Source organism: Giraffa tippelskirchi, chromosome 6 (assembly GCF_054371585.1).
Source record: "Giraffa tippelskirchi isolate mGirTip1 chromosome 6, T2T-mGirTip1v1.2.pri, whole genome shotgun sequence".
Taxonomy (NCBI): Eukaryota; Metazoa; Chordata; class Mammalia; order Artiodactyla; family Giraffidae; genus Giraffa; species Giraffa tippelskirchi.
In genome coordinates, this window is record NC_137280.1 from 60819356 (window position 1) to 60845546 (window position 26191).

At 36.2% G+C, this 26191-nt stretch overlaps 1 protein-coding gene across 3 annotated transcripts in view; it reads right to left on the reverse strand.

The window, feature by feature from the left end:
• ATAD2 (ATPase family AAA domain containing 2) overlaps positions 1–26191 on the reverse strand; it is a 68594-nt gene that overhangs the window by 40074 nt on the left and 2329 nt on the right. For all 3 annotated transcript variants that reach the window (XR_014056301.1, XR_014056302.1, XM_081498921.1), the window contains exons 2-9: positions 20036–20184; positions 12277–12326; positions 10626–10791; positions 10162–10264; positions 9818–9905; positions 8833–9033; positions 7472–7589; positions 2169–2276 (exon numbers count right to left, since the gene is read on the reverse strand). Coding sequence is in view for 1 of the 3 variants with exons in the window: in XM_081498921.1 (XP_081355047.1) it covers positions 2169–2276; positions 7472–7589; positions 8833–9033; positions 9818–9905; positions 10162–10264; positions 10626–10791; positions 12277–12326; positions 20036–20184 (983 nt within the window). In the remaining 2 variants the exon portion in view is untranslated. The remainder of the gene's footprint in view (positions 1–2168; positions 2277–7471; positions 7590–8832; positions 9034–9817; positions 9906–10161; positions 10265–10625; positions 10792–12276; positions 12327–20035; positions 20185–26191) is intronic.

The following is a 26191-nucleotide window of genomic DNA, read 5'->3' on the forward strand; positions in this document are numbered from 1 at the left end:
GAATTTTGAGCATTACTTTACTAGCATGTGAGATGAGTGCAATTGTGCGGCAGTTTGAACATTCTTTGGCATTGCCTTTCTTTGGGACTGGAACGAAAACTGACCTTTTCCAGTCCTGTGGCCACTGCTGAGTTTTCCAAATTTGCTGGCATATTGAGTGCAGCACTTTCACAGCATCATCTCTTAGGATTTGAAATAGCTCAACTGGAATTCCATCACCTCCACTAGCTTTGTTCGTAGTGATGCTTCCTAAGGCCCACTTGACTTCGCATTCCAGGATGTCTGGCTCTAGGTGAGTAATCACATCATCATGGTTATCTGGGTCATTGTGATCTTTTTTGTATAGTTCCTCTGGGTATTCTTGCCACCTCTTCTTAATATCTTCTGCTTCTGTTAGGTCCATACCATTTCTGTCCTTTTACTGTGCCCATTTTTGCATGAAATGTTCCCTTGGTATCTCTAATTTTCTTGAAGAGATCTCTAGACTTTCCCATTCTATTGTTTTCCTCTATTTCTTTGCATTGATCACTGAGGAAGGCTTTCTTATCTCTCTCTGCTATTCTTTGGAACTCTGCATTCAGATGGAAATATCTTTCCTTTCCTCCTTTGCCTTTCGCTTCTATTCTATTCACACCTATTTGTAAGGCCTCCTCAGACAACAATATGTCTCAGTATATCCCAAATATTTCATCATGCAAAATCAATATTTAAAAAATTAATATATTCTACATTCTCTTTTTTTGTATGAAGTCTTTGAAAACCAAGAGTGTATTTTTTACAAAAACGGATGGTAAATCTCAATTCAGATGAGCTATGGATATATTTTAAGTGTCATATGTGGCTGGTTAGTAGCCAGCATACTGAATGCTGTGCTAAGTTGCCTCAGTCATGTCTGACTCTTTGCAACCCTGTGGACCGTAGCCTGCCAGGCTCCTCTGTTCAAGGATTCTCCAGGCAAGAATACTGGAGAGGATTGCCATTTCCTCCTCCAGGGAAACTTCCTGACCCAGGGATCAAACACACGGCTCCTGCATCACGGGCAGATTCTTAACCGCTGAGCCACCAGGGAAGCCCAGCATACTGAACAGAACAGAGCTAACATGATTTATAAAACACATAGAACTTAGGATACAAAAAATGATTGATTTGCATGCCCCTTCAATATGTTCTAATCGCTTTATCAAGCACTGTTTTCTACCATACAAATATTGTATTATTAGAATTCAAGAACTGAATTTTTCATTTACTCCCCATATCCGTCAAATGGGAGTAATTTTTGCCCTGTTTCTATGATTATTGTGAAAAATCAAATGAGCTGATTTAGTATTCTGAACTTATACTACAAGGAGTTATGAAATGAGCTTACCTTTCAATTAGCCTGAACAGTTCTACAATAAGAATTTTTTTATCACTCAGTTCAGTTCAGTCGCTCAGTCGTGTCCGACTCTTAGCGACCCCATGAATCGCAGCACGCCAGGCCTCCCTGTCCATCACCAACTCCTGGAGTTTACCCAAACCCATGTCCATCGAGTTGGTGATGCCATCCAACCATCTCATCCTCTGTCATCCCCTTCTCCTCCTGCCCCCAATCCTTCCCAGCAAAATTTCAATGAAAAAATAGTTATTTCCTCAAGCCAGTGTTTACCAAGCAGCATTTTGGTTTTGTAAGAAAACATATGCTCTGGACTTCCCTGGAGGTCCAATAGTTAGAAATCTGCCTGCCAATGCAGAAGACATGGGTTCAATCGCTAGTCTGGGAAGATCTCACATGCCACGGGCAGCTGGGCCTACAGAGCCCATGTGCTCTAACTACTGAACCTGTGTGTCTAGAGCCCGTGCTCCACAACAAGAGAAGCCACTGCAGTGAGACGTCCTGCAATGAAGAGAAGACCCTGCTCACCACCGCTAGAGAAAGCCCACATACAGCAACAAAGATCCAGTGCAGCCAAAAATATATAAATTAAAAAAAATATGTTCTAACCACAGTTAGTTTCAACTGCAGATATTTCAAACAAGAGGTATTATATATTAAGGCTTATGTATTAACCTGGTATATAATTTTTTAACTAACTTTTTAATATGTGCCAAACTGTACATATTCCCAAATTATTCATTTTTCTTTCTACTTAAAAAAGCTGGCAGTTTTAAAGGAATCAACAAGCACTTACCTGTTGATAGCTCTATTACGGCTCCTTTTTCTTCTCCTCTCAAACTGCTGTTCATCTTCAGAAGAGGAAGATGAAGTAGAGTCACTACTGTGGATTGCATGCCTTCGCCTAAAGAGGGAAACTAAAATCATAATGGAAGAAGGCAAGAGAAACATACAATACAAATACCAGAAATATCTAAATACCTAGTGATCTAAAAATGTTTATCATAAAATTAATACATTTGCTGAATCAATGAAGTGAGCTTTGTTGGTTGAATCTTTTGAAGGAAATAAAAGACTTGGATAACTGAGAATGGAAAAGATAGGAGGCTATAGGCATCATTAAGACAAAACATGGTACAGGCAGAGTGACCTCTTACCTTAATATAAGTCAGGTATACTCAAAGAGAAGGTACGATAAAAAGGGTTTTAGAATCTTTGGGACTGTAATTTTAGAAAGTGGTATTTTCAAGATTATACTACATATAATTTACATCTTGAAGAGAATCCCCTATTTTGAAATGTCAAACAATATTAAAAGGAGAACAAGATAATTTTTTTTACTTTAGAATTTTTAATGTAAACCAAAGGAGATCAAGAGGGGTCAAAAAAAGCTAAGAAACAGTGAGAAAACAGATGGTATTTTATCTATAGTGTATCCTCAACTCTAAATTCACAACTGCCATTTAACGGTTGTGTAAATGCGGATGAGTTACTCAACCCATATAAGCCTCTATTTTCCTACTATACAAGAAAAAAAGATAAAAACAATAAAAATTTTAGCCTGCTTAGTAGTATCAGATAAGGTGTTGAGTGCTACAAACTCAAAAAAGTTTTAAAATCACTTCTACCTTTGGACAGTTGCAAACGACTCACAGAATAAAAGCAAAGAAATCTGGCTGGGAAAACTTTTAATCATTCTGTTGACTCAGGGTGGACAGCATTTCCTGAGTCAGAATACAATCATGCTTAAGTAGGTATGTCCAAAAATATAGAAGTTCACAATCTTATTATCTGACAATTGAAGTCCGGAATGTTGTACCTAGAAAAACCCTGAAAACAAGTTTTTCCATTATTCACTTAGCAGCAAAACATGACCTGAAACGTCACAAATGCAATTCACAATCTCTATTTGTCCCACTTTCTATGATTATTCATTTGTTTTGCTATAAAATTAATACATTTGATTATATGCTGGGGGCTCAGACACACTTACAAATGTTAATGTTGCACATTATGATTGTAGTATGTTATCTTTGTAACTCTACCCCTGGCCACAAATCTGAATTCTAAAACATAAACAGCCCCAGGGTTTTGATACTCCTCCACCATGCACCCACTCAAACAAGCCCAAGACCAATTTTGTGATCTGCCTGAAACTAAAAATATCTAGTACAAGCCTACAATTTTATATGAAAAACTTATCTAATACTACCATTAATATTATAAAGAGACCCTCACAACTACACAGTACACATAACTATCTGTGAATTCAGTAGGTTTGCACATAATTAAGACTAACAATTAATAAAAAGGACTAACATTTACTATTTCTTATACCCAGCAGTTGACATATCTTTTAAAATTAATTAAAACTCTGGACAAGTACTTATTAGTAGGCTCACTGTATAAGTAGGGCCAATATGGCTCACAGTTCAACTAACCTGCTTAAAATATCAGAATTAGTCAGTGACAGTGTCAGAATTCAACACCTTTGTCTATTTAAAAAAAAAATGGTTCACATTCTGTACACTACCACACTGATGATCTCCAGTTGTTTATTTCATAAATCAAAAAAGTTATAAGCAAACCACAAAATCTTGTGTACTGATAGTTTCCAGTGTCTGATTTGCAAAGTAGGGATTACCTTTAACCATTAAAGTGCAGTAACAAATCCATACAGTACTTAACATACGTCAGGCACTATTTTTAAGTGATTTACATGTATCAACTCATCTAATCTGCAGTACTATGAAATAGGTGCGATTGTCTCCATTCTACCGATCAAAAAGTTAAGCATGGATAGGTTAAGTAACTTGGAAGAGGTTACTAATAAGTGAAGTAGTAGAGCTGAATTCACAACCTAGGCAGTCCTAGGTCTTCAAAATTATGCTACACTGCAAAAACTCTATTATTTCAGTTGAAAAGAATTCTGAACACATATAACCCAAGTTCACTCTTTTTTTTCCTTCCCATTTTACTAAGAAGTTTTGAAAATCTGACACAGACTGCACTGGACCTGCACTATGAATCCAACTAGAACTTCTAAAGAGGTCAGTTCTAGTTCCTTGACAACCAGTAAAGTATACTTGGAAACAGGTGAAGCAATTGTGCTATTTATGTTACCTTCTTGTTTAAAGGTGCTAGGTTTGTTTCAGACACTGCAAACTGAGGCTAGAGAATAAACCTTAGATGATGAGAGGTTAGCAATCACAAGGAAGAAAGAAAATCCTACTTTAAGGCAACCTTTCTGAAGCTCTGCTGCGTAAGTATGCCAAGAGACCCTTGGAAGATGCTGCACGGTGGTTGCCAGTTTCACTAAGAGCGAAGCTCCAAAGAACAGTTCTTCGGATGTATGTTTTGTTTCCCTGCCTAAGCAGGATATGAACTATAAACAGAGGCTGATCTCTGCCAGAAGAAGTAAAAAGGCTAAGCAAAATGACTACCATTAAAGTTGTCAGAAGAAATGAGATGTTAACCCTGGCTAAGAAAATTGAGAGGAAAAAAAAAGGTTTATAAAGGGCTACATCCAAAAGATCTAGTAAAGGTGTAGAAAAACTGAAACTCTAGTACACTTTGGGAATGTGAAGTGCAGCAACCATTTTGGAAAAATAATCTGGCAATTCCTCAAAACATTAAATATAGTTAGTATCTTATCCAGCAATTTCATTTCCAGGTATATACTCAAGAGAAACCAAAACATGTCCACACAAAAAGTTACACATCAATGTTCCTAACAGAATTACTCACAATAGCCAAAAAAGTAGAAGCAACCCAAATGTACATCAACTAATAAAGGGATAAACAAAATGTGGTACATTTATACAAAGGAATCTTATTTGCGAACAAAAAGGGAGGAAGTGGGACTTCCCTGGTGGTCCGGTAGTTAAGAATTTGCCTGCCATTCTTGTTTCTCTTAAAAATGATCTTTTGCCTTTGACCAAAGATTTGCCTAGGTAGGGATAAGCATAAGCGTTACTTCAATTTTCTGAGGTCTTGTGAGATAAACAAGATCAAAAAAAAAAAAAAAAAATTCACACATGCTGAAGAGCAACAAAGCCCATGCTCCACAACTACTGAGCCCTCGTGCTACAACTACTGAAGCCCGTGAGCCTAGAGTCTGTGCTCCACAACAAAAGAAGCCACCACATGAGAAGCCCATGTACCACAAATGGAGAAAGCCCATAGGCAGTAACGAAGACCCAGCATAGCTAAAAATTAAAAAAAAAAAAAAAAATTTTTTTAATTAAAAATTAAAAAAAAAATTTATTAAAAAAAGGAATCAAGTACTGATATATCCTACATTGCAGATGAACCTTGCAAATGTTTTAACAAGCAAAAGAAGCCAATCACAAAAAATTCCACTTTTATGAAATACCCAGAATCTATAGAGACAGACAGTAGATTAGTGGTAGCTTAGGGCTGTAGGGATTGGAGTGATAACTAAAGAGTACGGGGTTATTTTTTAAGGCAAGAATTGTACACTTTAAATGGGCAAGCTATATAGTACGTGAATTATATCACAATAAAGTTGTTATCAAAATGAAAAAGTTTAAAGGGAGTTATCAAAACCAATACAAAGTTCACTAATACAACTCAGAGAACAGCTAAATCTCTTGCTTCATACTTCAAATGTGTCAGAATCCACCACTAGTCTGAGATCCAAGGGCAGGAATTCTGGCTGAGCCATTTTTATATCCACAGTACGTGGCACATAGTAGTACTCCAATATTTGTTAAATAATAAGAGGGGGGAAAATCCTGTACCTGAGTAGTTACACAGTAACATAAGACACTCTCCATAGAGAAAGAGTATATCCTGTGAACCAAATAAGGGAACTCCAGCACCAAAGTGGCAAAAAAACCCCAAAAAACGAAAAACCCACCTGCTACCCACTGAAAGCTGGTGACTACAGAGGTAGTCAGTCAACAATCATGTTACTCCCAGAAATATAAACCCATTAAATATGGGAGAAGAAATTAAATTTCAAAGTAACTGCTAGCCTCTCACTTCTGCTGGCCTCAAGCAGAGGCCTGTCCTGTGAGTCAGGCAGCTGCCCTGGGTCCTATGCTAATGAGGACTCCAGTGCATACTACACTTTACTCTCCTTTTCTGAGGATCATTAAATTTCACTATCAAAATACTGGTCTTTAACAATATCCTACAAGGCCTATGAAAAGTACCGACAGCATGGGTACCTTTCAAGTGCAATTTATCTCAGGCAGCCCCGACAGGTTGTCTCTCTCACCCTCTATCCTTCTGGGCTGTGGTTGTACGAAAAGGGATGAAGAAACAGGAAATTCAGAATGTACACTTATGATTCTGAAACTCTAAAAATGAGATTATGAAAAATATGAAATTCTACTTGTGTCCTGCCTTTTCAGGCTTCCCCTATAAGCTTCCTTATTCGTGAACTACTATAATGCTACTATTACACAGAAAATTCTAATGCATCAGAAAATCTTTTATTACTCGGGAGAACGAAGAATTAATAAGAATAACCTCCTCAGACTTAAATATGACAGACAAGTGTTAGGATGCAGAAGGAAAAGAAACCCACAAATAATCTTAATAGTCAAAGAAAATTAATGTTTCCTACTATGTAAGAAAAACAAATTTGAAAAATAGATCCAAAAAAAGACGGGCAGAGTCGTAAGAAGTCTAAAAGCTATGTAACTTAGAATTTGTCACGGTTAAGAAAGTATGTCTGGGATAGTATGCGAAGACTATCACAAGACTAAACTTGTACTCCAACTTAATGTGAAAATTAAATGAGACAGTCTATGTAAAAATGCTTACACCAAGCCAGGAATACAGTAAACACTGAAGTGAAAGTAGCTCTCTGTTATTCAACTGTGGAACAGTTGAATAAACTACCTTACCATGGCAGTTATTAGTAATTCCTATCAGTGAAAGCAAAACCAAAAACTAGTCAGTAGTTGTGGGAAGCCTGAAGTAGTAAAGCCCCGAGACACAGAGCTAACTCTCTAAAATACACAATTCTAGAATTCCATCCTGATACACCCAATCTTAAGACTCTAGAATTCTACTCTAATACAGCCACAATTATGTCATAAATCAACCGCTATTTCAGAACCAAACCTGTTCATCCGTTTACAATAAGGACTTCTTGGTCCCACAGAAGACAATCGATATCTTGGTCTTGCAGGAGAAGCTGGGCCAGTATAAAATATTTTGGGCTTTCTCTGATGACGAGGTTCTAAGAAAAAAATTATATGTACATGACATATAAATATGTATAAACACAATTTTGCTCTTCATCTAAATACTCACAAAGGTGCTGTGCGAGCATGCGTGCTAAGTGGCTTCAGTCATGTCCGACTCTGCAACCCTACGGACTGTAACCCACCAGGCTCCTCTGTCCATGGGATTCTCCAGGCAAGAATACTGGAGTGGGTTACCATGCCCTTCCTTCCATGAATATACTATTAATAGCACGTATCTACTAGAGTATATTTTACTGTTCGTGGTTTAAATCATTTATGCCTGCAAGGCTGCTGTTGAATGTATATGTGCAGGACAGACAATAACCAATGAAAACACACACTGACCATAAATAACCATTATGATTATACTGATGCATAATGGCTGATTATCAGCCCTATACATATATATATACACACATACACACATATAAACATATATATATATATATATGCTTATAAGTGTTGAGGTACAACTTTAACATAAATCAAAAGTGGTCCTATTTATACAAACTTATAAAATAAATTAAGTACAAAACTGTAAAAGCTAAAATAACTAAAGACAGACATGAAATTTCAAAATCACCTAATTATTTGCTTTGGTCAAGGCTAACGTTTAACTTTTAGAAGATGTAACTTCTTAAGTCGGAAAGAGAAAAAGAAATACTGTGTAAAATTGCTTATTGCTTATCTAGAAAAATGGTACAGACGAATTTATTTGCAAAGCAGAAACAGAGATACAGATGTAGAGAGCGAACTCATGGATACCGAGGGAGGAAGCAGGTGATGGTGGGATGAACTGGGAGACTGGGACTGACATACATACACTAGTGTGCATAGAACAGATGACTAATGAGAAATTACATAGAGCGTAGGGAACTCTATACCCAACGCTCTGTGGTGACCTAAATGGGAAGGAGATCTAAAAAAGAAGGGATATATGTATAACTGATTCTCTCTGCTATACAGAAGAAACATAACATTGCAAAGCAACTATACTCCAATAAAATTAAAAAAAAAAAAAAATATATATATATATATATACACATACACACATCACGGAGGAAAAGAAAAAGAAATAACTTCCTGCACATCTTGGGTAAGTTACAAAAGACAACAGCCATGAGTATTCTGTAAAATGAAAACTTGAAAAATAAGAATGACAATGGAAAGGCAGTAAAGATAAAGGTAACCTAATTACATCTTCTCCTGGAAAAAACATTAATAGATATGTCTTACTTTCCAATGGAGCCTGATAGTAAACGGTAGCTTTTCTTTGTCTAAGATAGTATCGCTTCTGATTATCTTCTTCAACATCTTCTTCATCTTCATCGTCATCATCTTCATCATCTTCATCATCCTCCTCCTCCTCCTCTTCATCATCTTCATCTTCACCATCATCATCTTCATCTTCTTGGTCTTCAACCTCTTCAGATGACTCTACAAATTAAGAAACATTTACTTTCAGGCTTCTCACCCAAATGTTACGTTTTTAACACAAGGGAATAGAAAAGACCCTCCTTTTAAAACTCATTTACTTCTATATCGTCCAAAGAATCTTTAATTCTGCAACATTAAAGACTGAAGATTTTGAAAAATGAAGTAAAAAACTATAGAATTAAAAATAACTAGAGGAAGGAAAAAAGTAGTTTAAAGGCCACTGTCACTAAGTACCAAACTAAAGTTTAAAGTATTACTGCTAATTCATTAATATAGTGAACTTCTGTCACTGAGTTACATGACATGTAGTCTACCTAAAGATAATGTAAAATACCCTCAGCAAACATTTAAAACACATTTCAGAAAAAAAATTCTCATTAAAGAAAATTTCTAAGAAATTGCAGCAATGAGTCCTAAAGAGAATAGTAAAACCTGGCTTAAGGGTATAGATCAGTGATAGAGCATTTAATTGCAGAATAGTAAAACTTTAACTAAAACTACCTGTTTTAACTAAAACAGGTAGACATATGTTATCTGTAGATGTATTATACAAGCAAAGCAGTTTCATCTGTTTCAGAGCTGTTTATTTCAAACATATTCCCAACAAAACACATTATCCTTTTATCTCCCTTACTTTCACTTTTTTCTCTGACACTATGACCAACTCCTTAATTTATCACAAATTACCATACATGTTATAGTTTCTGAATAAAAAGACTATATCCTACTAAGTAAAAAGCATTGAAATTCAAACCCAGAAGACAGAATAAGAAAAAAGACTAACCCACACTGCCTTCTTGATTGTCAGTTGTTTCTTCATCAGTTCTTTGAATATCTTTTTGTTTTCCTCTTGTGTACATATTAAGATTCTCCTAAAAATGTTTAAATAAAATCCATTATTGTTTAGTATGTTTATCTAAAATAAATCCAGTAGGACCTTCCAACCTTACTTAAATAATGAAGATATTTCCAGTTATAAACTCTTACAACTCCAGTAATAACTCTAGTGACTGATAAAACAATTGCTGACTAAAACGAATAATTTAACCAAAAAAAGGATACAGACTACAGAAAAAAGGTTAAACTGGAGATTATGAAATCATCCCCTTAATGGAAGAATATATTTACTTCTTCTGTTTCATTAAATACTTCCAAGTCTTCAAGTTTTCTCATTCGCCGTCTACGCTGCTTCTTCATATCATCCATTTTTTGAAGCACAGCTTCAGCAGTGCTTTAAAGAAAATAATACAAACATAAGCTAAAATTGTAAAAGAACAGTATATATATATTTTAAAGAGTAGTATATTTTTAAAGACTTAATTTTTCTTCCATTGTATTCTTCAACTGCTGGAATTTTAATTATCTTTATAAGAAGCACTGATTTACTACTATAAAAATTTTAGCTATTCTTTATAAGAATTTAAATACAAATACAGTTAAATGCACATACAGAATTATTACAAAGTCCTCTAATGATCACTTTATACTTTACATAAACGGAATGCATTTAATATTCATGCTAGTCAAAATTTAGTCCCCAACGAAAAGTTTTTGTCAGCTAAATCATCTTGATCTAAATGATTTTTACTTACTTTGTTATAAGTTTGTCAAATAGTACAGACTGGTTCACACTACCATAGCGGCTTCTGATTCTACAACTCCGGCGAACTTCAACATCACCATTCTCTTCATGCAAGTGTTCTGCTTTTTGAACTATGTTTCTAGTCCTCAAGGACCGAGTAACTGCAATTGCTTTGTCTTCACAGACGTGTACATAAAAGTAAATATAAAGATTTGAAATAACAGCATTTATAAAACAATTCTAAAGTGAACAACTGAACAGCTACACTTCCATGTAACAAAGTTTTAGTTTCTTGAATTTACCCTTATCTTATGTAAAAATAAACAACATACACCTACCATAAGTCTGATCATACCCACTCTCAAGAAAAAACACACATATATAAATAATACAAAGACATATACAGTGTTCGAAGCTGTTTTGTGACAGCCCCCCAAATGGAAACAACCAAAACAAATGTCCATCAAAAGACAGACAAACCAATTGTGAGAAACAACCTAAGTGTCCACCAAGAGGTGAATGGATAAAGAATATGTGGAACTGGGAATTCCCTGGTGGTCCAGTGGTTATTACTCCACACTTCCACTGAGAGGGTCTGGGTTCAATCCCCAGGCCCAGGTTGGGGAGCTAAGACTTCACAAGCTGTGTGGCATGCCACTACCCCCACAAAAACAAACCCAAAAAACAAAAATCTCCCACAGAATATGTGGAATATACACACAACAGAATAGTGTTCAGTCATAAGACAGAGGACATCCTGCCATTGGCAGTAATACAGATGGACCTTGAGGGCATTATGCTAAATGAAGTAAGTCAGAGAAAGACAAATACTAAATGACATCACTTATATGTGTGATCCGGGAACAGAGACTAGAATAATGGTTACAAAGGACTGGGTGGGGAGTAAGAGAAAGGGAAAGATTGTTGGTCAAAGAATACAAATTTTCAGCCATAAAATGAGTAAGTTCTGGAGCTCTAACATACAGCAGACTGATTATAGTTAATAATACTGTACTGGATACTTAATGTTGCTAAGAGAGTGCAGCTTGAATGTTCTCAGCAATAAGAGAAATGGTAATTATGTGACATGATGCAGGTGTTAGCTAAAACCATGATAATAATCATTTTGTAATACATAAGGATCGAATCAACATTCCTTGTACTCCTTAAATTAACACAGTTATATATCAATTATATTAAAATAAAGCTAAGGAAAAAAACTGTGGAATATCCATATAATGGAATACTACTCAGCAACAGAAAGCAACCCTGTGGATGATTCTCAAAGAAATTATGTTGAGTAAAAGAAGCTAGACAAAAAGAACACAGACTGTATAATCCCGCTGATATAAAACTCTAGAAAATACAAACTACTCTACAGTGGCAGAAAGCAGATTGGTGGCCACTTAGGAACCTTGGGGCATGGAGGGCATGGAGAGGAGCTGGGAAAGCCAGCAGTGATTATAAAAGGGCCTGAGGAAATTCTGGGAGGTGATTATCTTTACTACCTTCTCATGGTGATGGTTTGACAGCACACACTTGCATCAAAACCAAACAAATTGTATACTTTAAATATGGACAGTTTATTGTATGTACCTCAGTATGTCTGTAAACAAAAATTGAATGCTTAAGAAACTTTAAATGCCTTTAACATTACTTACCTTCTTTACACTCTTCTTTTTTTTTATCAGCCTGCTGTCTGGCCAACTGCCTATATTAAAAAACATATTAAATAACTCAAGATAATTGACATAATTTTAAATCCTGTATTTCATAATATTATGAACTAGGACAATGAAAAACTATGTTTATATAAGTTATGGCTAAACAAAGGCTAAGAACCCTGTTGTGAAATTCAATGATATACAGTTGTCCCTCAGTGTGAGGAAGGGATTGGTTCTAGGGTCCCCCGTGGATACCAAATTCCAAGAATGCTTAAGTCTCTTAGAATTTGCATATAACACATGTCCATCCTCTTGTATACTTTGTCATCTCTAAATTACTTGTAATACCTAACATAATGTAAATGCTACATAAACAGTTGTTCAGTTCAGTTCAGTTGCTCAGTTGTGTCCAACTCTTTGCGACCCCATGGACTGTAGCACACCAGGCTTCCCTGTCCATCATCTACTCCTGGAGCCTGCTCAAACTCATGTCCATTGAGTCAGTAATGCCATCCAACCATCTCATCCTCTGCTGTCCCCTTGTCCTCCCGCCTTCAATCTTTCCCAGCATCAGAGTCTTTTCCAAGGAGTCAGTTCTTCGCATCAGGTGGCCAAAGTATTGGAGCTTCAGCATCAGTCCTTCCAATGAATATTCAGGACTGATTTCCTTTAGGATTGACTGGTTTGATGATCTTGCAGTCCAAGGGACTGAAGATATCAAGGGAACATTTCATGCAAAGATGGGCACAGTAAAAGGACAGAAATAGAATGGACCTAACAGAAGCAGAAGATATTAAGAAGAGGTGGCAAGAATACATAAAGGAACTATACAAAAAAGATCACAATGACCCAGGTAACCACAACAGTGTGATCACTCACCTAGAGCCAGACATCCTAGAATGCAAAGTCAAGTGGGCCTTAGGAAGCATCACTACGAACAAAGCTAGTGGAGGTGATAGAATTCCAGTTGAGCTATTTCAAATCCTAAAAGGTGATGCTGTGAAAGTGCTGCACTCAATATGCCAGCAAATTTGGAAAACTCAGCAGTGGCCACAGGACTGGAAAAGGTCAGTTTTCATTCCAATCCCAAAGAAAGGCAATGCCAAAGAATGTTCAAACTACCGCACAACTGTACTCATGTCACATGCTAGCAAAGTAATGCTCAAAATTCTCTAAGCCAGGCTTCAACAGTTTGTGAACTGAGAACTTGCAGATGTTCAAGTCGGATTTAGAAATGGCAGAGGAACCAGATATCAAATTGCCAACATCCATTGGCTCATAGAAAAAACAAGAGAGTTCCAGAGAAACATCTATTTCTGCTTTATTGACCACACCAAAGCCTTTGACTGTGTGGATCACAACAAATTGTTTTTAGTGAGTGGTAAATTCAAGTTTTGCTTTTTGGAACTTTCAGGAATTTTTGGTTGGAAAATATTTTTGATCCACAGTTGATTGAAACTGCATATGCAGAACCAGTGGATACAGAGGGTCAACTGTATGCATTAAGTCTTAGCTAAACAGAATTAATCAAACCATAGTATCTTACTTAAAACATGAAATGAAATCCTCATCCTAGGTATTTAGGTATAACTGAACTGAGTAGTATAACTGAACCGTGAACTTCCAGATGTTCAAGCTGGTTTTAGAAAAGGCAGAGGAACCAGAGATCAAATTGCCAACATCCGCTGGATCATCAAAAAAGCCAGAGAGTTCCAGAAAAACATCTATTTCTGCTTTATTGACTACACCAAAGCCTTTGACTGTGTGGATCACAATAAACTGGAAAATTCTGAAAGAGATGGCAATACCAGACCATCTGATCTGTCTCTTGAGAAACCTGTATGCAGGTCAGGAAGCAACAGTTAGAACTGGACATGAACAACATACTGGTTCCAAATAAGAAAAGGAGTACGTCAAGGCTGTATATTGTCACCCTGCTTATTTAACTTATATGCAAAGTACATCATGAGAAACACTGGGCTGGAAGAAGCACAAGCTGGAATCAAGATTGCTGGGAGAAATAGCAATCACCTCAGATATGCAGATGATACCACACTTATGGCAGAAAGTGAAGAAGAACTAAAGAGCCTCTTGATGAAGGTGAAAGAGGAGAGTGAAAAAGTTGGCTTAAAGCTCAACATTCAGAAAACTAAGATCATGGCATCTGGTCCCATCACTTCATGGGAAATAGATGGGGAAACAGTGGAAACAGTGTCAGACTTTATTTTTGGGGGCTCCAAAATCACTGCTGATGGTGATTGCAGCCATGAAATTAAAAGACGCTTACTCCTTGGAAGGAAGGTTATGACCAACCTAGATAGCATATTTAAAAGCAGAGACATTACTTTGCCAACAAAGGTCCGTCTAGTCAAGGCTATGGTTTTTCCAGTGGTCATGTATGGACGTGACAGTTGGACGATGAAGAAAGCTGAGCGCCGCAGAATTGATGCTTTTGAACTGTGGTGTTGGAGAAGACTCTTGAGAGTCCCTTGGACTGCAAGGAGATCCAACCAGTCCATCCTAAAGGAGATCAGTCCTGGGTGTTCATTGGAAGGACTGATGTTGAAGCTGAAACTCCAATACTTTGGCCACCTCATGCGAAGAGTTGACTCACTGGAAAAGACCCTAATGCTGGGTAGGATTGGGGGCAGGAGGAGAAGGGGACAACAGAGGATGAGATGGTTGGATGGCATCACTAACTCAATGGATATGGATTTGGGTAAACTCCAAGAGTTGGTGATGGACAGGGAGGCCTGGCGTGCTGCGATTCATGGGGTCGCAAAGAGTCGGACACACTGGGCGACTGAGCTGAACTGAACTGAGTAGTGGGCAAAGAGAAGACAAGGTGTTTTATACCACAAGAATATAGTGGTCCCACATCTTTGAGGACCTATGAACACATCATAGAAATTAGTGACATGTTAATTTCCCTCTAAGAACATGTGCTGGCTACAATCTTCACACGACATGCATCATCATTCACAGGTAGAAACAGTCACATTTGTGAATCAGATACCCCATCTACAAACTGACATACAGAATCTGCTGGATTGGAAAGAACATCTTCCAAAGGCTTAAAAAAAGTATCTTCCTCTCATTTTTCCCCAAACCCACTGAAGCAAACAAAGCAGTATGTCTCATTCACTTATTTTTAGGGATTCAATTTTCCATACCTGGATAGGATATATATTCCCTGATAGCTCAGTTGGTAAAGAATCCGCCTGTAATGCAGGAGACCCCGGTTCGTTTCCTGGGTCAGGAAGAACCCCTGGAGAAGGGAAAGGCTACCCATTCCAGTATTCTTGGGCTTCCCTTATTGCTCAGCTGATAAAGAATCTGCCTGTAATGCTGGAGACCTGGGTTTGATCACTGGGTTGGGAAGATCCCCTGGAGAAGAGAAAGCCTACCCACTCTAGTATTCTGGCCTGGAGAATTCTACTGACTGTATAGTCCATTGGGTCTCAAAGAGTCGGACAGGACGGAGCGACTTTTCACTTTCATTAATCAACCTATAAATCAAGCTATCTGAAAGTGGGCTGGTTATATCCGTGGAATTTCAAATGTGACACTTTAAAACGAAACCATCTTATCCTAAATCATTTATCCAGCTAACTCCATGCATATCTTCATAACAATGTAAGTCATCATTATACTTCCTTAACTCTTTTGGAACACACATTAAGAATGAAGAACAAAAAGAAACACTTTTCAGCAATCCATCTACAGATCAAGGGCTAGTTTGTTGACAGGTTCATAGAGTTTCCCCATAGAAGAGACCCTGTCTCCATACCATGTAGGTCTACACTTCTACAAACAAGGCCCCCCTACTAGATGCTAGGGATACAAAGACTAAAGCAATGTCTTTTTTCTTTTTTTGTCTGTAGGGGAAGGGAAGCAATTTCCTACTTGCAGGGGTTGCTATACCTTTTCTTAAACAGCTAGATAATAAATATTTTTGGCTTGTCAGCTGTATCATTTCTGTCATAATTACTCATGCAACTCTAACATTGAAGTAGGAATGCAGCCCTAGACAGAATGAATGGGCATGGCTGTGCTCCAATGAAACTATTTACAAAAACAGGTGTCTGGACTTTTGTCAGCTCCTGAGAATATGATGAAAGCTATGGGTCTTTTCTCCCTAGAAAACTGCATATACACATGTAAGTTTAAACATTATTTCAGAGTTTTCATATGCTGCCTGAAAAAACACTATTAGTGGACCCTATTAAAGAACTTTAGGACCAAATATATAGTCTTCCCTCAAGTCATAGTTACTCAAATCTTTCTGTATTATTTTAACAACCTTGGTTCCCTGGTCTTTGAGTCCCAAATAGACTGAAAACAAAGGGTTAGTGGGTAAAAACACACAGCAAGAAGTAAAAAGATTATTATAATCAGGCAAACTGGCAATAGCGAACAGTCATCCTGGTAAGAAATAGGAAAACTAGATAAAGCAGAATTCAAAAATACTATAGGCCACACTATGTAAGTCTTGTACAAACAGATCCTGATGTTATCTATATAAATTATAGCCTTTGTAATAATGATCTGAATACAGGGAATTCTTTTAAAGATAGGAATTATTCTCCACAGGAGACATATAAACAGCCAGCCAACAAGCACAAGAAAAATTATTCAACATTATTAACCATCAACGACATGCAAATCAGAACCACGAGATACTTCATACCCACTAAAATGGCTAAAATCAGAGACAAACTATGACAAGCGTTAGTGAGGATGTAGACAAAGTAGGATCCTCATACAGTGCTGCTGCTGCTGCTAAGTCACTTCAGTCGTGTCCGACTCTGTGCGACCCCAGAGACGCCAGCCCACCAGGCTCCCCCGTCCCTGGGCTTCTCCAGGCAAGAACACTGGAGTGAGAATATAAAATGGTACAGCTGCTATGGACAAGTTTGGCAGTTCAACATTAAAACACAGTTACCATCCAACCCAACAATTCACTTCAAGGCATATACCCAAGAGCTAGAACTCTATGTCCACACAAATATCTGTACATCAGTGTTCATATCATTCAAAATAATCCAAAAGGTAAACAATTCAAACGTTCATCAACTAATGAGTGGATAAACAAAATATTCATATAATGAAATCTTATTTGACAATAAAATGAAGTGCTGATAGACACTACAATATAGATAAACCTTCAAAACATTGTATCAAGTCAAAGAAGCCATTGTATGATTCTGCTTGTATAAAATGTCCACAATAGGCAAATAGAAAGTAGATTTAGAAATCTAAATAGAGACAGAAAGTAGACTTGCAGTTCCCAAGGGCCTGGGGATGGAGGGATAATGGGCATTGGGTTTCTTTTTAGGGTGAAGAAAATGTCTTGAAATTAGATAGCAGCAACACTTGGACAATACCACTAAATATTCTAAAACTACTGAATTACACTGAAAAATCATGAATTTTATAGTATGTAAATTATATTTCAATGGTTATTTTAAAATAATAAAAAGACAGGAATTCAATATATTTTAGGAAGATTCTAATTTAAAAATACCAAGTCACTCATCTTTAAATCAATATTAAAACAGCATTTATTTTAATATATTCCTTTAATACCAAGCACAATGTTTCACAAACCTGAGTAACATACAGAGCCTTATAAAGATTTTGAGGATTTCCTATATTAAATTTTTTATGATTATGTATAAGCCAAACTAGATATAAATTCATTTAATAATAAGACTATAAAAACCACCATCAACAAAAATATTAACAGAATACACTGGAGGTTTTGCTGACACAAATTCTGCTTGCTGTGTAAATGTAATTCAAATTGCTATGGGTTTCTCTTGAGTTTAGCATGTTACCTATCATGCTTGCTGTGTATCTGGGTGACTCGATTCATCCACTTCTCTTATCTAAAGGGCTCCAAACCTTCATCTGAACAGCATGTTATGACATCACATCACACAGCTTTCTCTTGGAAGCAGATGCATTTATGTACTAAAGTCAGACTGGGTTCTTACCTCATGACCCTGAGATAACTAAAGCAGTACTACTTGGTGTCAATTGTAAACATAAATGTAGAGCCTGTAATTTTATGGCTGTTCTCTATAAGGCAGCAAGTTAGAGGATTTAGAACATTTATTTTTTTTCTTCAGATCATGAAAGAAACTTTAAATTCTCACTGACAATTTATGGACCCTCCCCTCCCAACTTTACCCTAAGGAGACAAGTTTTAGAAATAGTGGGGTAACTTGAATTGTGTTTCAGTGATTCTAAAAATTGTAACCCCCTCCTCCATTTTAACATCCCTGAAACTGGGATGTATAACTGATGGCACCTCATAGTTTTAATTTTCAGCGTTTTTTCCTTTCTTACTGTCTCATAAAATAATGTTGCATGTTTCTATTGTTGCTACCTTGGATTCCATGAAATACAGTAGTAGGTATTCCATGAATGTGCTCAGTCATGTCCAGCTCTTTGCGACCCCATGGACTGTAGGTCACCAGGCTCTTCTGTCCCTGGAATTTTCCAGGCAAGAATACTGGAGTGGGTTACCATTTCCTTCTTCAATTCCATGAACAGTAGATGAAATAAGATGCCGATTTAAATATATATAATAATAGACCAAGTAAATAATTGAAAAAGTAACAGTAACAAAAAAACAAACTTAAAAGGGCACAACCTCACTTATCTGGAGAATCAGTTACACAATATAAGAATAAAAAAATTCTACTTGAGAGTAAGCGGGCTTATATTCTTTATGAGAAGAATTAATGTAAAAATAATTATTTCATCAAAACAAATTTTATTCTAATTGGCACCCCCCCATTTGTATTAAGCCCACCAAAATGGGGAGAAAAATGAAGGTTCTGAGCTAATTAAAGTTAGATTTAAATTTTCCCTGGGCCAAGTAAACCCAAGCTCCATGAAGTACATACTTCCTAATTCATTGAAACTAATTCCTTGAGTATTAAAATGGGATTCATGCTATCTACCTCAGGGTTCTTGAGAAATGAAATTTAAATATATATAAAGCCACCTAGTCCCACTGAACAAGTCAAAAACCAAAAACAAAGAAAAAACATGTTCTGCCTCCTTTGTGAAGACAGTTTTAGAAGCATACCAACAGAGATATTCATAAATGACTTTGAATTGATGAAAAACTTGATAGCAAGCTATCAGAAATACAAATACTATCTTGAATAAAAACCTTCTGTATATGCTTCCCAGGTGGCGCTAGCGGTAAAGAATCTGCCTGCCAATGCAGGAGTTGTAAGAGACCAGGTGTAATCCCTGGGTTGGGAAGATCCCTTGGAGGAAGGCATGGCAACCCACTCCAGTATTCTTGGAGAATCCCATGGACAGAAGAGCCTGGTGGGCTATAGTCCAAAGGATCGTAAAGAGTCGGACGTGACTGAAGCAACTTAGCAACTATGCAAAGCATAGGCTCTGAAGCAGAAGCATATATCATAAGCAAGTTACAGTCATAAACTCTCTTTAGATTATTCAAGTACCCAGAACTGATCCTGTATCAACCAACCTTGTCAGCTGCAGTCACACACATAATAGATACTGCCTTTAAATAAGAAAATAACAAACCTAGTACATATTAAATTTTTAATTCAATAGTATTCATTTAGTACAATTTCATTTCAAATAAATTTCATTTTATAACTTGAACTCTTGATCAGTTAAGAACACACTTAAAAATTAAATGCAAATCCTAAATTAATACTTTAAAACTATTTTGAATTAACATTCAAGCATCTGGTATTACCTTGTAAAATGTCTGCCATTAGCATGTTTCTCCGTTATCACCGTATTCTTATCAAAACTAGAATCTGAAGAATTCCGTGCATTTTTCCTCAAGGACCTTAAAGTACGTGTCTGGTGGTAGGTTTCAACTTCCTTAACTGACGACCCATCCTTCAAAAAAAATATAAAAAGCCATTTAAGTTTTTCTTCAGTCAAATATCCCAGTTAAACTCCTAAGACTTCTCTCTGATTAAAAAGTTTGTAACAACTGCTTTTGGTACAGTATTATTTTTGCATCTCCGCAAGAAACTAAAATAGTTAATATCTAGAATAATTATTTTATGATAAACAAGTATGACTAACGTCTATAAGGTGGCTAACATAAGATTTATTAATGGTTTATAGTTCTATTTCATAACAAGTAGTCTAGAGTGAAATTTTCTACCACTGATAAAAAGTTGTAATAGTCCGTAACAGTAAGTACTCTTTTTTAAGGCTACAGAAATTAGAAAGATACACACACAAACCATGGAACCACTGGCGGCAACTTTAAACTAGACAATCAGAACTGCTATTTTGGCTTCACTGACAAAAAGGAGTCATTACTATCTCACACAGTTTCAGTCAGATAATGTAAAAATGAATTCAAAGACAGTTTAAATATGTTGGTTTTTCAGTTATTAAGTCATGTCCGACTCTTTATGACCCCATGGACCCTCCAAGCTCCTCTGTCCATGAGGTTCTCCAGGCAAGAATACTGGAGTGGGCTGCCATTTCCTTCTCCATTAAATATGTTAATTTCTTTTAAAAACCATAGAGCTCCATGTGACTTTGTTTTTGCTCAATAGAGACTCTCTAAGTTAGTGGGTTGGCTTCATAAGCTATAGAGGTTCTGTCATAAAGTGTTCAAGATTTCATACATGCCTCTTAGAAATCATATAAAGGATATTTTTACATTAGAAGAGAAGCAAATGTACCTAACAGCTCTATAATCCTAAACTTTACTACTCTAAAAATTTATAATTTTAGAAAAACAGGCATTTATTTTTTTTAATGAAACATCATCCCCTCCATGCTTCTTAGGCTGGCTTTACCTGGTCGTTTCATTATGTTTTATTAGGATATTTTGTCATTTAATTTTGTTTCAGGAAGAATGTTTGATTGCTCACAAGTAAGAATATTTATATCATAAGGACCTGTATAAGAAACTGACATGCTCTTAAAGGCATGAGAGGACAAGTTTAAAAAAATTAGGTTCTTCATATATTAAGTGATATGTCTGAGTTACACACTTTTATCAATGTGCCTGTATTTCAAGATGTTTGAAAAAAGAACACCTATACGTTTAGATAAATGCATTATTTTTAAAATGAATACCTACATTTTATACGGATGTGGTGTAACAGAAGACTCCAAAAAAAATTGTTTAAGGGTATCTATTTTCAGTTTCTCAACTTCCATATGTATTTTTTCTTAAGATGGATCTAAGAAAGCATCCTAACACAAGGCATCCTCTTAAATTTACCTTTCTCCCATTTTACAAGAGAAAGTCATATCTCTCACTCATTCTGAATCTTACTATTATGTGCTGCTTATTAAAAATCTTTGAAGAGCCAAACAAAGAAAAACACTAATGTAGGTGTTAAGAAAATGACTGACTATGCTAGGCAACAAATCCTTTCCTTTGTTAGATGGTTCCCAATTCTTCGCTTTTAACAAAATTGAAAGGAGACCTAATCAAGCTAAGAGACCATTAAAAATGTTTGGCAAGTGATTTTTTGCACATAAGCCAGAAAAACTGAGTGGCACTGCAAACAAAACTCCTTTCATTACTATCTATTTATTTATATGAACAATGTTTCTCAGCACTTACCTTTACAAAAACAATGAAACAGATGCCAAATCACTGTCCTCAACAATAAATAAGATCTATCCACAGATATGTAAGCTAACTGGGTGGGTAGGGAGACTTCAACCACATGAAATCCTAATAAAATATTACTTCCTATGTTTAATCATTTTAATCAAAATATTCTTTGTTGTTTTGATCAGTTGAATATTAATAATTATGATAATTCAATACACAAAAATTTTATTTCTTGGAGCTCTGTCATGGAAAAGTGGAAAAAATCCAAATTTTGTTTTACAAGTATGAAAGGATAATTAACAAATGACTTTCAAGCATGAAAATATATCAAGATAAAATGCTATTGGTTAAGTGGATGGGAAATAAAAATTAAAAGAAAAGAATCAAGGTAAAATTTCTGGCTGCTAAAAGAGCTTGTTCATGTGTTAACATTTAATGTTTCAAGATAGGTATCAAATAACTATGATTTTTAGATTCCAGGGGTTACTTATAAAAGTGTGATGCAATAGTTTTATTTTTTAATGTCAACTTTAAAAAAATGACAGAAATGATCTCCTTTGTAACTATTTAAACTGATGTGGGGGATGGGGAGGACCTTAGATGGCAGCTTAAAAATGTAACAGATTATAAAGCTAATAAAATTCAAAGACGCAGAAGAAAACATAGGGAAAACTATCATGATATTGGATTTGGCAAAGACTTCTTAGGACACCAAAAGCACAGACAACGAAAGAAAAAGATAAGCTGGACTTCATCAAAATTAAAAAATTTTTGTACAAAGGACATTATCAATAAAGTAAAATGGAAACGCCTGGAACTGGAGAACGTATCTGCAAATCATGTATTTGACAATGACAAAGGACTGATGCCCACAACATATAAAGAAATTCTATACTGTCACAACAACAAAAAGTTAAAAACAGGCAAAGGACTTGAATGGACATTTCTTCAAAGAATATACACAAATAGCCCATATACACATGAAAAAATGCTCAACAAAACTAGTCATAAGGAAATGGAAATCAAACCCAATGATGGATCACACTAATTAGGAAGGCTATTACCAGGAAAAAAAAAAAAGGGACAGAGAGAGAGAGAGAGAGAGAGAGAAAGTAAGTGTTGGCAAGAAAGTGAAGAAACTGGAAACCCTGTGTCAACTCGTACGGCAACTCAACCTGGGCCACGGCAGTGACAGCACGGAGCTCAAACCACTGGACTGCCAGGGGATTCCAGGGAGGGTTAATGTTTAATAAGGACAGAGTTTGTTTTGGAAGATGAAAAATTCTGGAGATAGAGACTGGTGATGGGTTACTGAATAATGTTAATGTACTTAATGTTGCAAAACTAGATACTTAAAATGGCTAAAATGATAAATTGTTATTTGTATTTTACTACAATAAAAAAAAAGTAAATGTCACCATATTCCTGGGGATAAAAAAAAAAGTTTGTTTCTACAGAAAAAAGGAGGGGAGTACTAAATACTGGGAAAAAAGATTCCCTGAGAAACTCAGAAGACTTAACCTCTAAGTGGTCTAAGTGAACCTGTGATTTGCAGAGACTGGCTTAGTTCATCGTCAGTAAGTAAGTACTAAGCATCAAGAAAGGCTCTCCTTAACAGCATGGAGAAAAAAAACAAAACAAGTGCTTTGAGAATCACCTGTACCCGGGCATACACTAGGGAATTTAAAAATGTAACTTTCAAAAATGTTCTTTATAAAAGCAATATAAAAATAAGAGCAATATGTGCCCATCACAAATGGAAAAATTAAGAAATTTATAACAATAAAACTATCACCCTCAATTTCAGCTATCCACAGATAGAAATGGGTTAACCTTTGGGTACACAAACCACTCTTTTCCTATGCATACACATTCACACCATTTTTAAATTGAGCTATTATTATTTATGCTTTGTAACTTTTTTCTAGTGATACAATCATTTTCCCAAGTTGTGAAGTATTATTCTAAAAATCTTTTTAGATGAATGAATAGTAATCCAGCCGTTACATGAATCTATTTAACAAACTGTTTAATAGTTACTTTACCAGGAAACCTGGCACACAGCAAGTGTATACCTGGTAGCTATCAGTATTATAATCTTTTAACTGGTCTTCCAAACTCCCAGATTTGTTGTCTATAATCCATCTTAAACACTATCTTGTCAGATCCCTGATCTAAAAGTTGCAACTTTTAAGCCTAAAAACAAGAGCCAGCCCAAAACAAACTGATAAAAATGAACTATCTATTATTGTTACAAAACAAGTATACTCTCAAATGCAGAGTAGCCAGCTCTAGGGAGTAACATTCACCACCACATGTCAAAATCTATTCATGCTTTGAGATACTTCACTGAGCACACACATTTTTCATTATGTTGTGATATGCTTCAAATTTTAAAAAATCTCCCATGGGTTGTATATATCAGTGTCAAGTTTGGGTTATCTTTCCAGATTTCTAAATAAACGTACATAAAAAAAACAAAAAAAAACCCAGTACCTTCTACATATTACAGTGTGTTTATTTTACCTAATAACATACAGAATAAAATGTACACAAACACAACCTAACCCTACTACCCATCCCTAAATGTCTCTTCAGCATGAGAAACAACCCTAACTTTAATGAATTGAAGAGACTCAGATCTGTGAAAGCCCAGAAGGACAATGGCTAGCCTGACGCCAAAAGAAAGGGGCATCCAAACTTATAAAGTTTAAGAAAATAAAATCAAAGAAACATTTAAAACAACAACAAAATATTTTCCGGGAACCCATACAGGTCAAGGGGGAAAAAGTCCTTAAGCCCAGTTGAGTGAGATCATATTCAAAACGTAAAAGCAAAATGCGGTTAATAGGTAACTTTATCTTTAGAACCTGGAGGTCAACCTCCAAGATCAGATGAAAATACAAGTTAACGAATATGAATAAATCCAACCATCTTCAAAAAGAAATCTACTCCAAGAAATGCTCTGTCAATAAAAGCATGAATGAGACGAAGAAATACTCAAATACAATGAGAGTGGATCAAGGAAGTTTCTGAAATGCATGACTGGGGTAAAAAGCAAGCTATAATCAAATCAAATCCACTGAATGTAAAGTCCTGTAATTAGAAAATATTCCAATCACAATGGTATGTTTCATTTTTTTTGTATTGGTGAACTTCCTCATCATGAATATGTTAACCCCTCAAGACCCAATCCCACGCTCACTAAATAACCCTCTGGTTACAATCTATCCTACGGAGGAATACTATGTCTCAAAAAGGTGTAATAATCCCTACTGGAAATCCTAGCCTGGAAAAAAAATCTTTTCTACCCTACTGACAACCAGCCAAGTGCTAACTGCTCGACCACCACATACCACTGACACAGCAAGACAATCAACAAAATATTTATTGCGCACCTAATATGCTCTCGGTGCTAGGAGTATATACTGCTGAACAAAAGTTCAAAATCCAAATCCCTATGGAGTTCCATTCTGATTTGGGGAGAGAAAGAAATATTTTAAAAGTAGGAAATTATACAATATTTAGAAGGTGGTAAGTGCTAGGGAACACAAGACAGAGCAGAGTGACCTGACAGGGAGCAGTTTGCAATTTTCAGTAGGGTTGTTAGGACAAGGTAGTCAGCAAACACTTCATACAGGCTACTTCATCCAGGTTCTCCTATGTGGGACTCACAGCTGTACTTCTTCATATAAAGGTGAACTGAGCAAGTTTTTTAAAGTCTGTGCCGCAGTCCTCTTACCTGTTAAACAAGGATGCCTATCTTATACAGGTATGAGGAGTGAGTTAATATTTGTAAGATTCTTGGAATACGTTAAGCACTATGAGTTCTAAGTTGTTGTCCTTGCTTTCAATTTTAAAAAAATGTAAAACGTAAAGGAACATCTGATGCAGATATTCAGAGAAAGAGTATTCCCAACCGAAGGTAGAGCGAGTGCAAAGGCTCTGGGATTCAATGAGCAGCTAGGCCAAAGTGGCTGGAATAGACTGGGTTTTTCAAAAGGAAGAATGGAAGAGGATGTCATCATAAAGGGAAGGGGGCAAGGATGTATAGGGCTGCTTCTCAACTTTTATTCTATTTAGATAGGGATTTTTGAGCAGAGTGATCAACTGTTACGACTTTTAAAAAGATCACTCTGTAAGCTATACTGAGAACTCAGACTTTCAAGGGAGGAGGGCATCATATGTAAGGGTGGCAAATAGGAAGGCTAGTTAAGAATCTATGTTAATAACCCATGGGAATTCACTGGTGGTGCTGTGGTTAGGACTCCGTGCCAGGGCCCAGTTTCAGTCCCTGGTTCTAAGATGCCA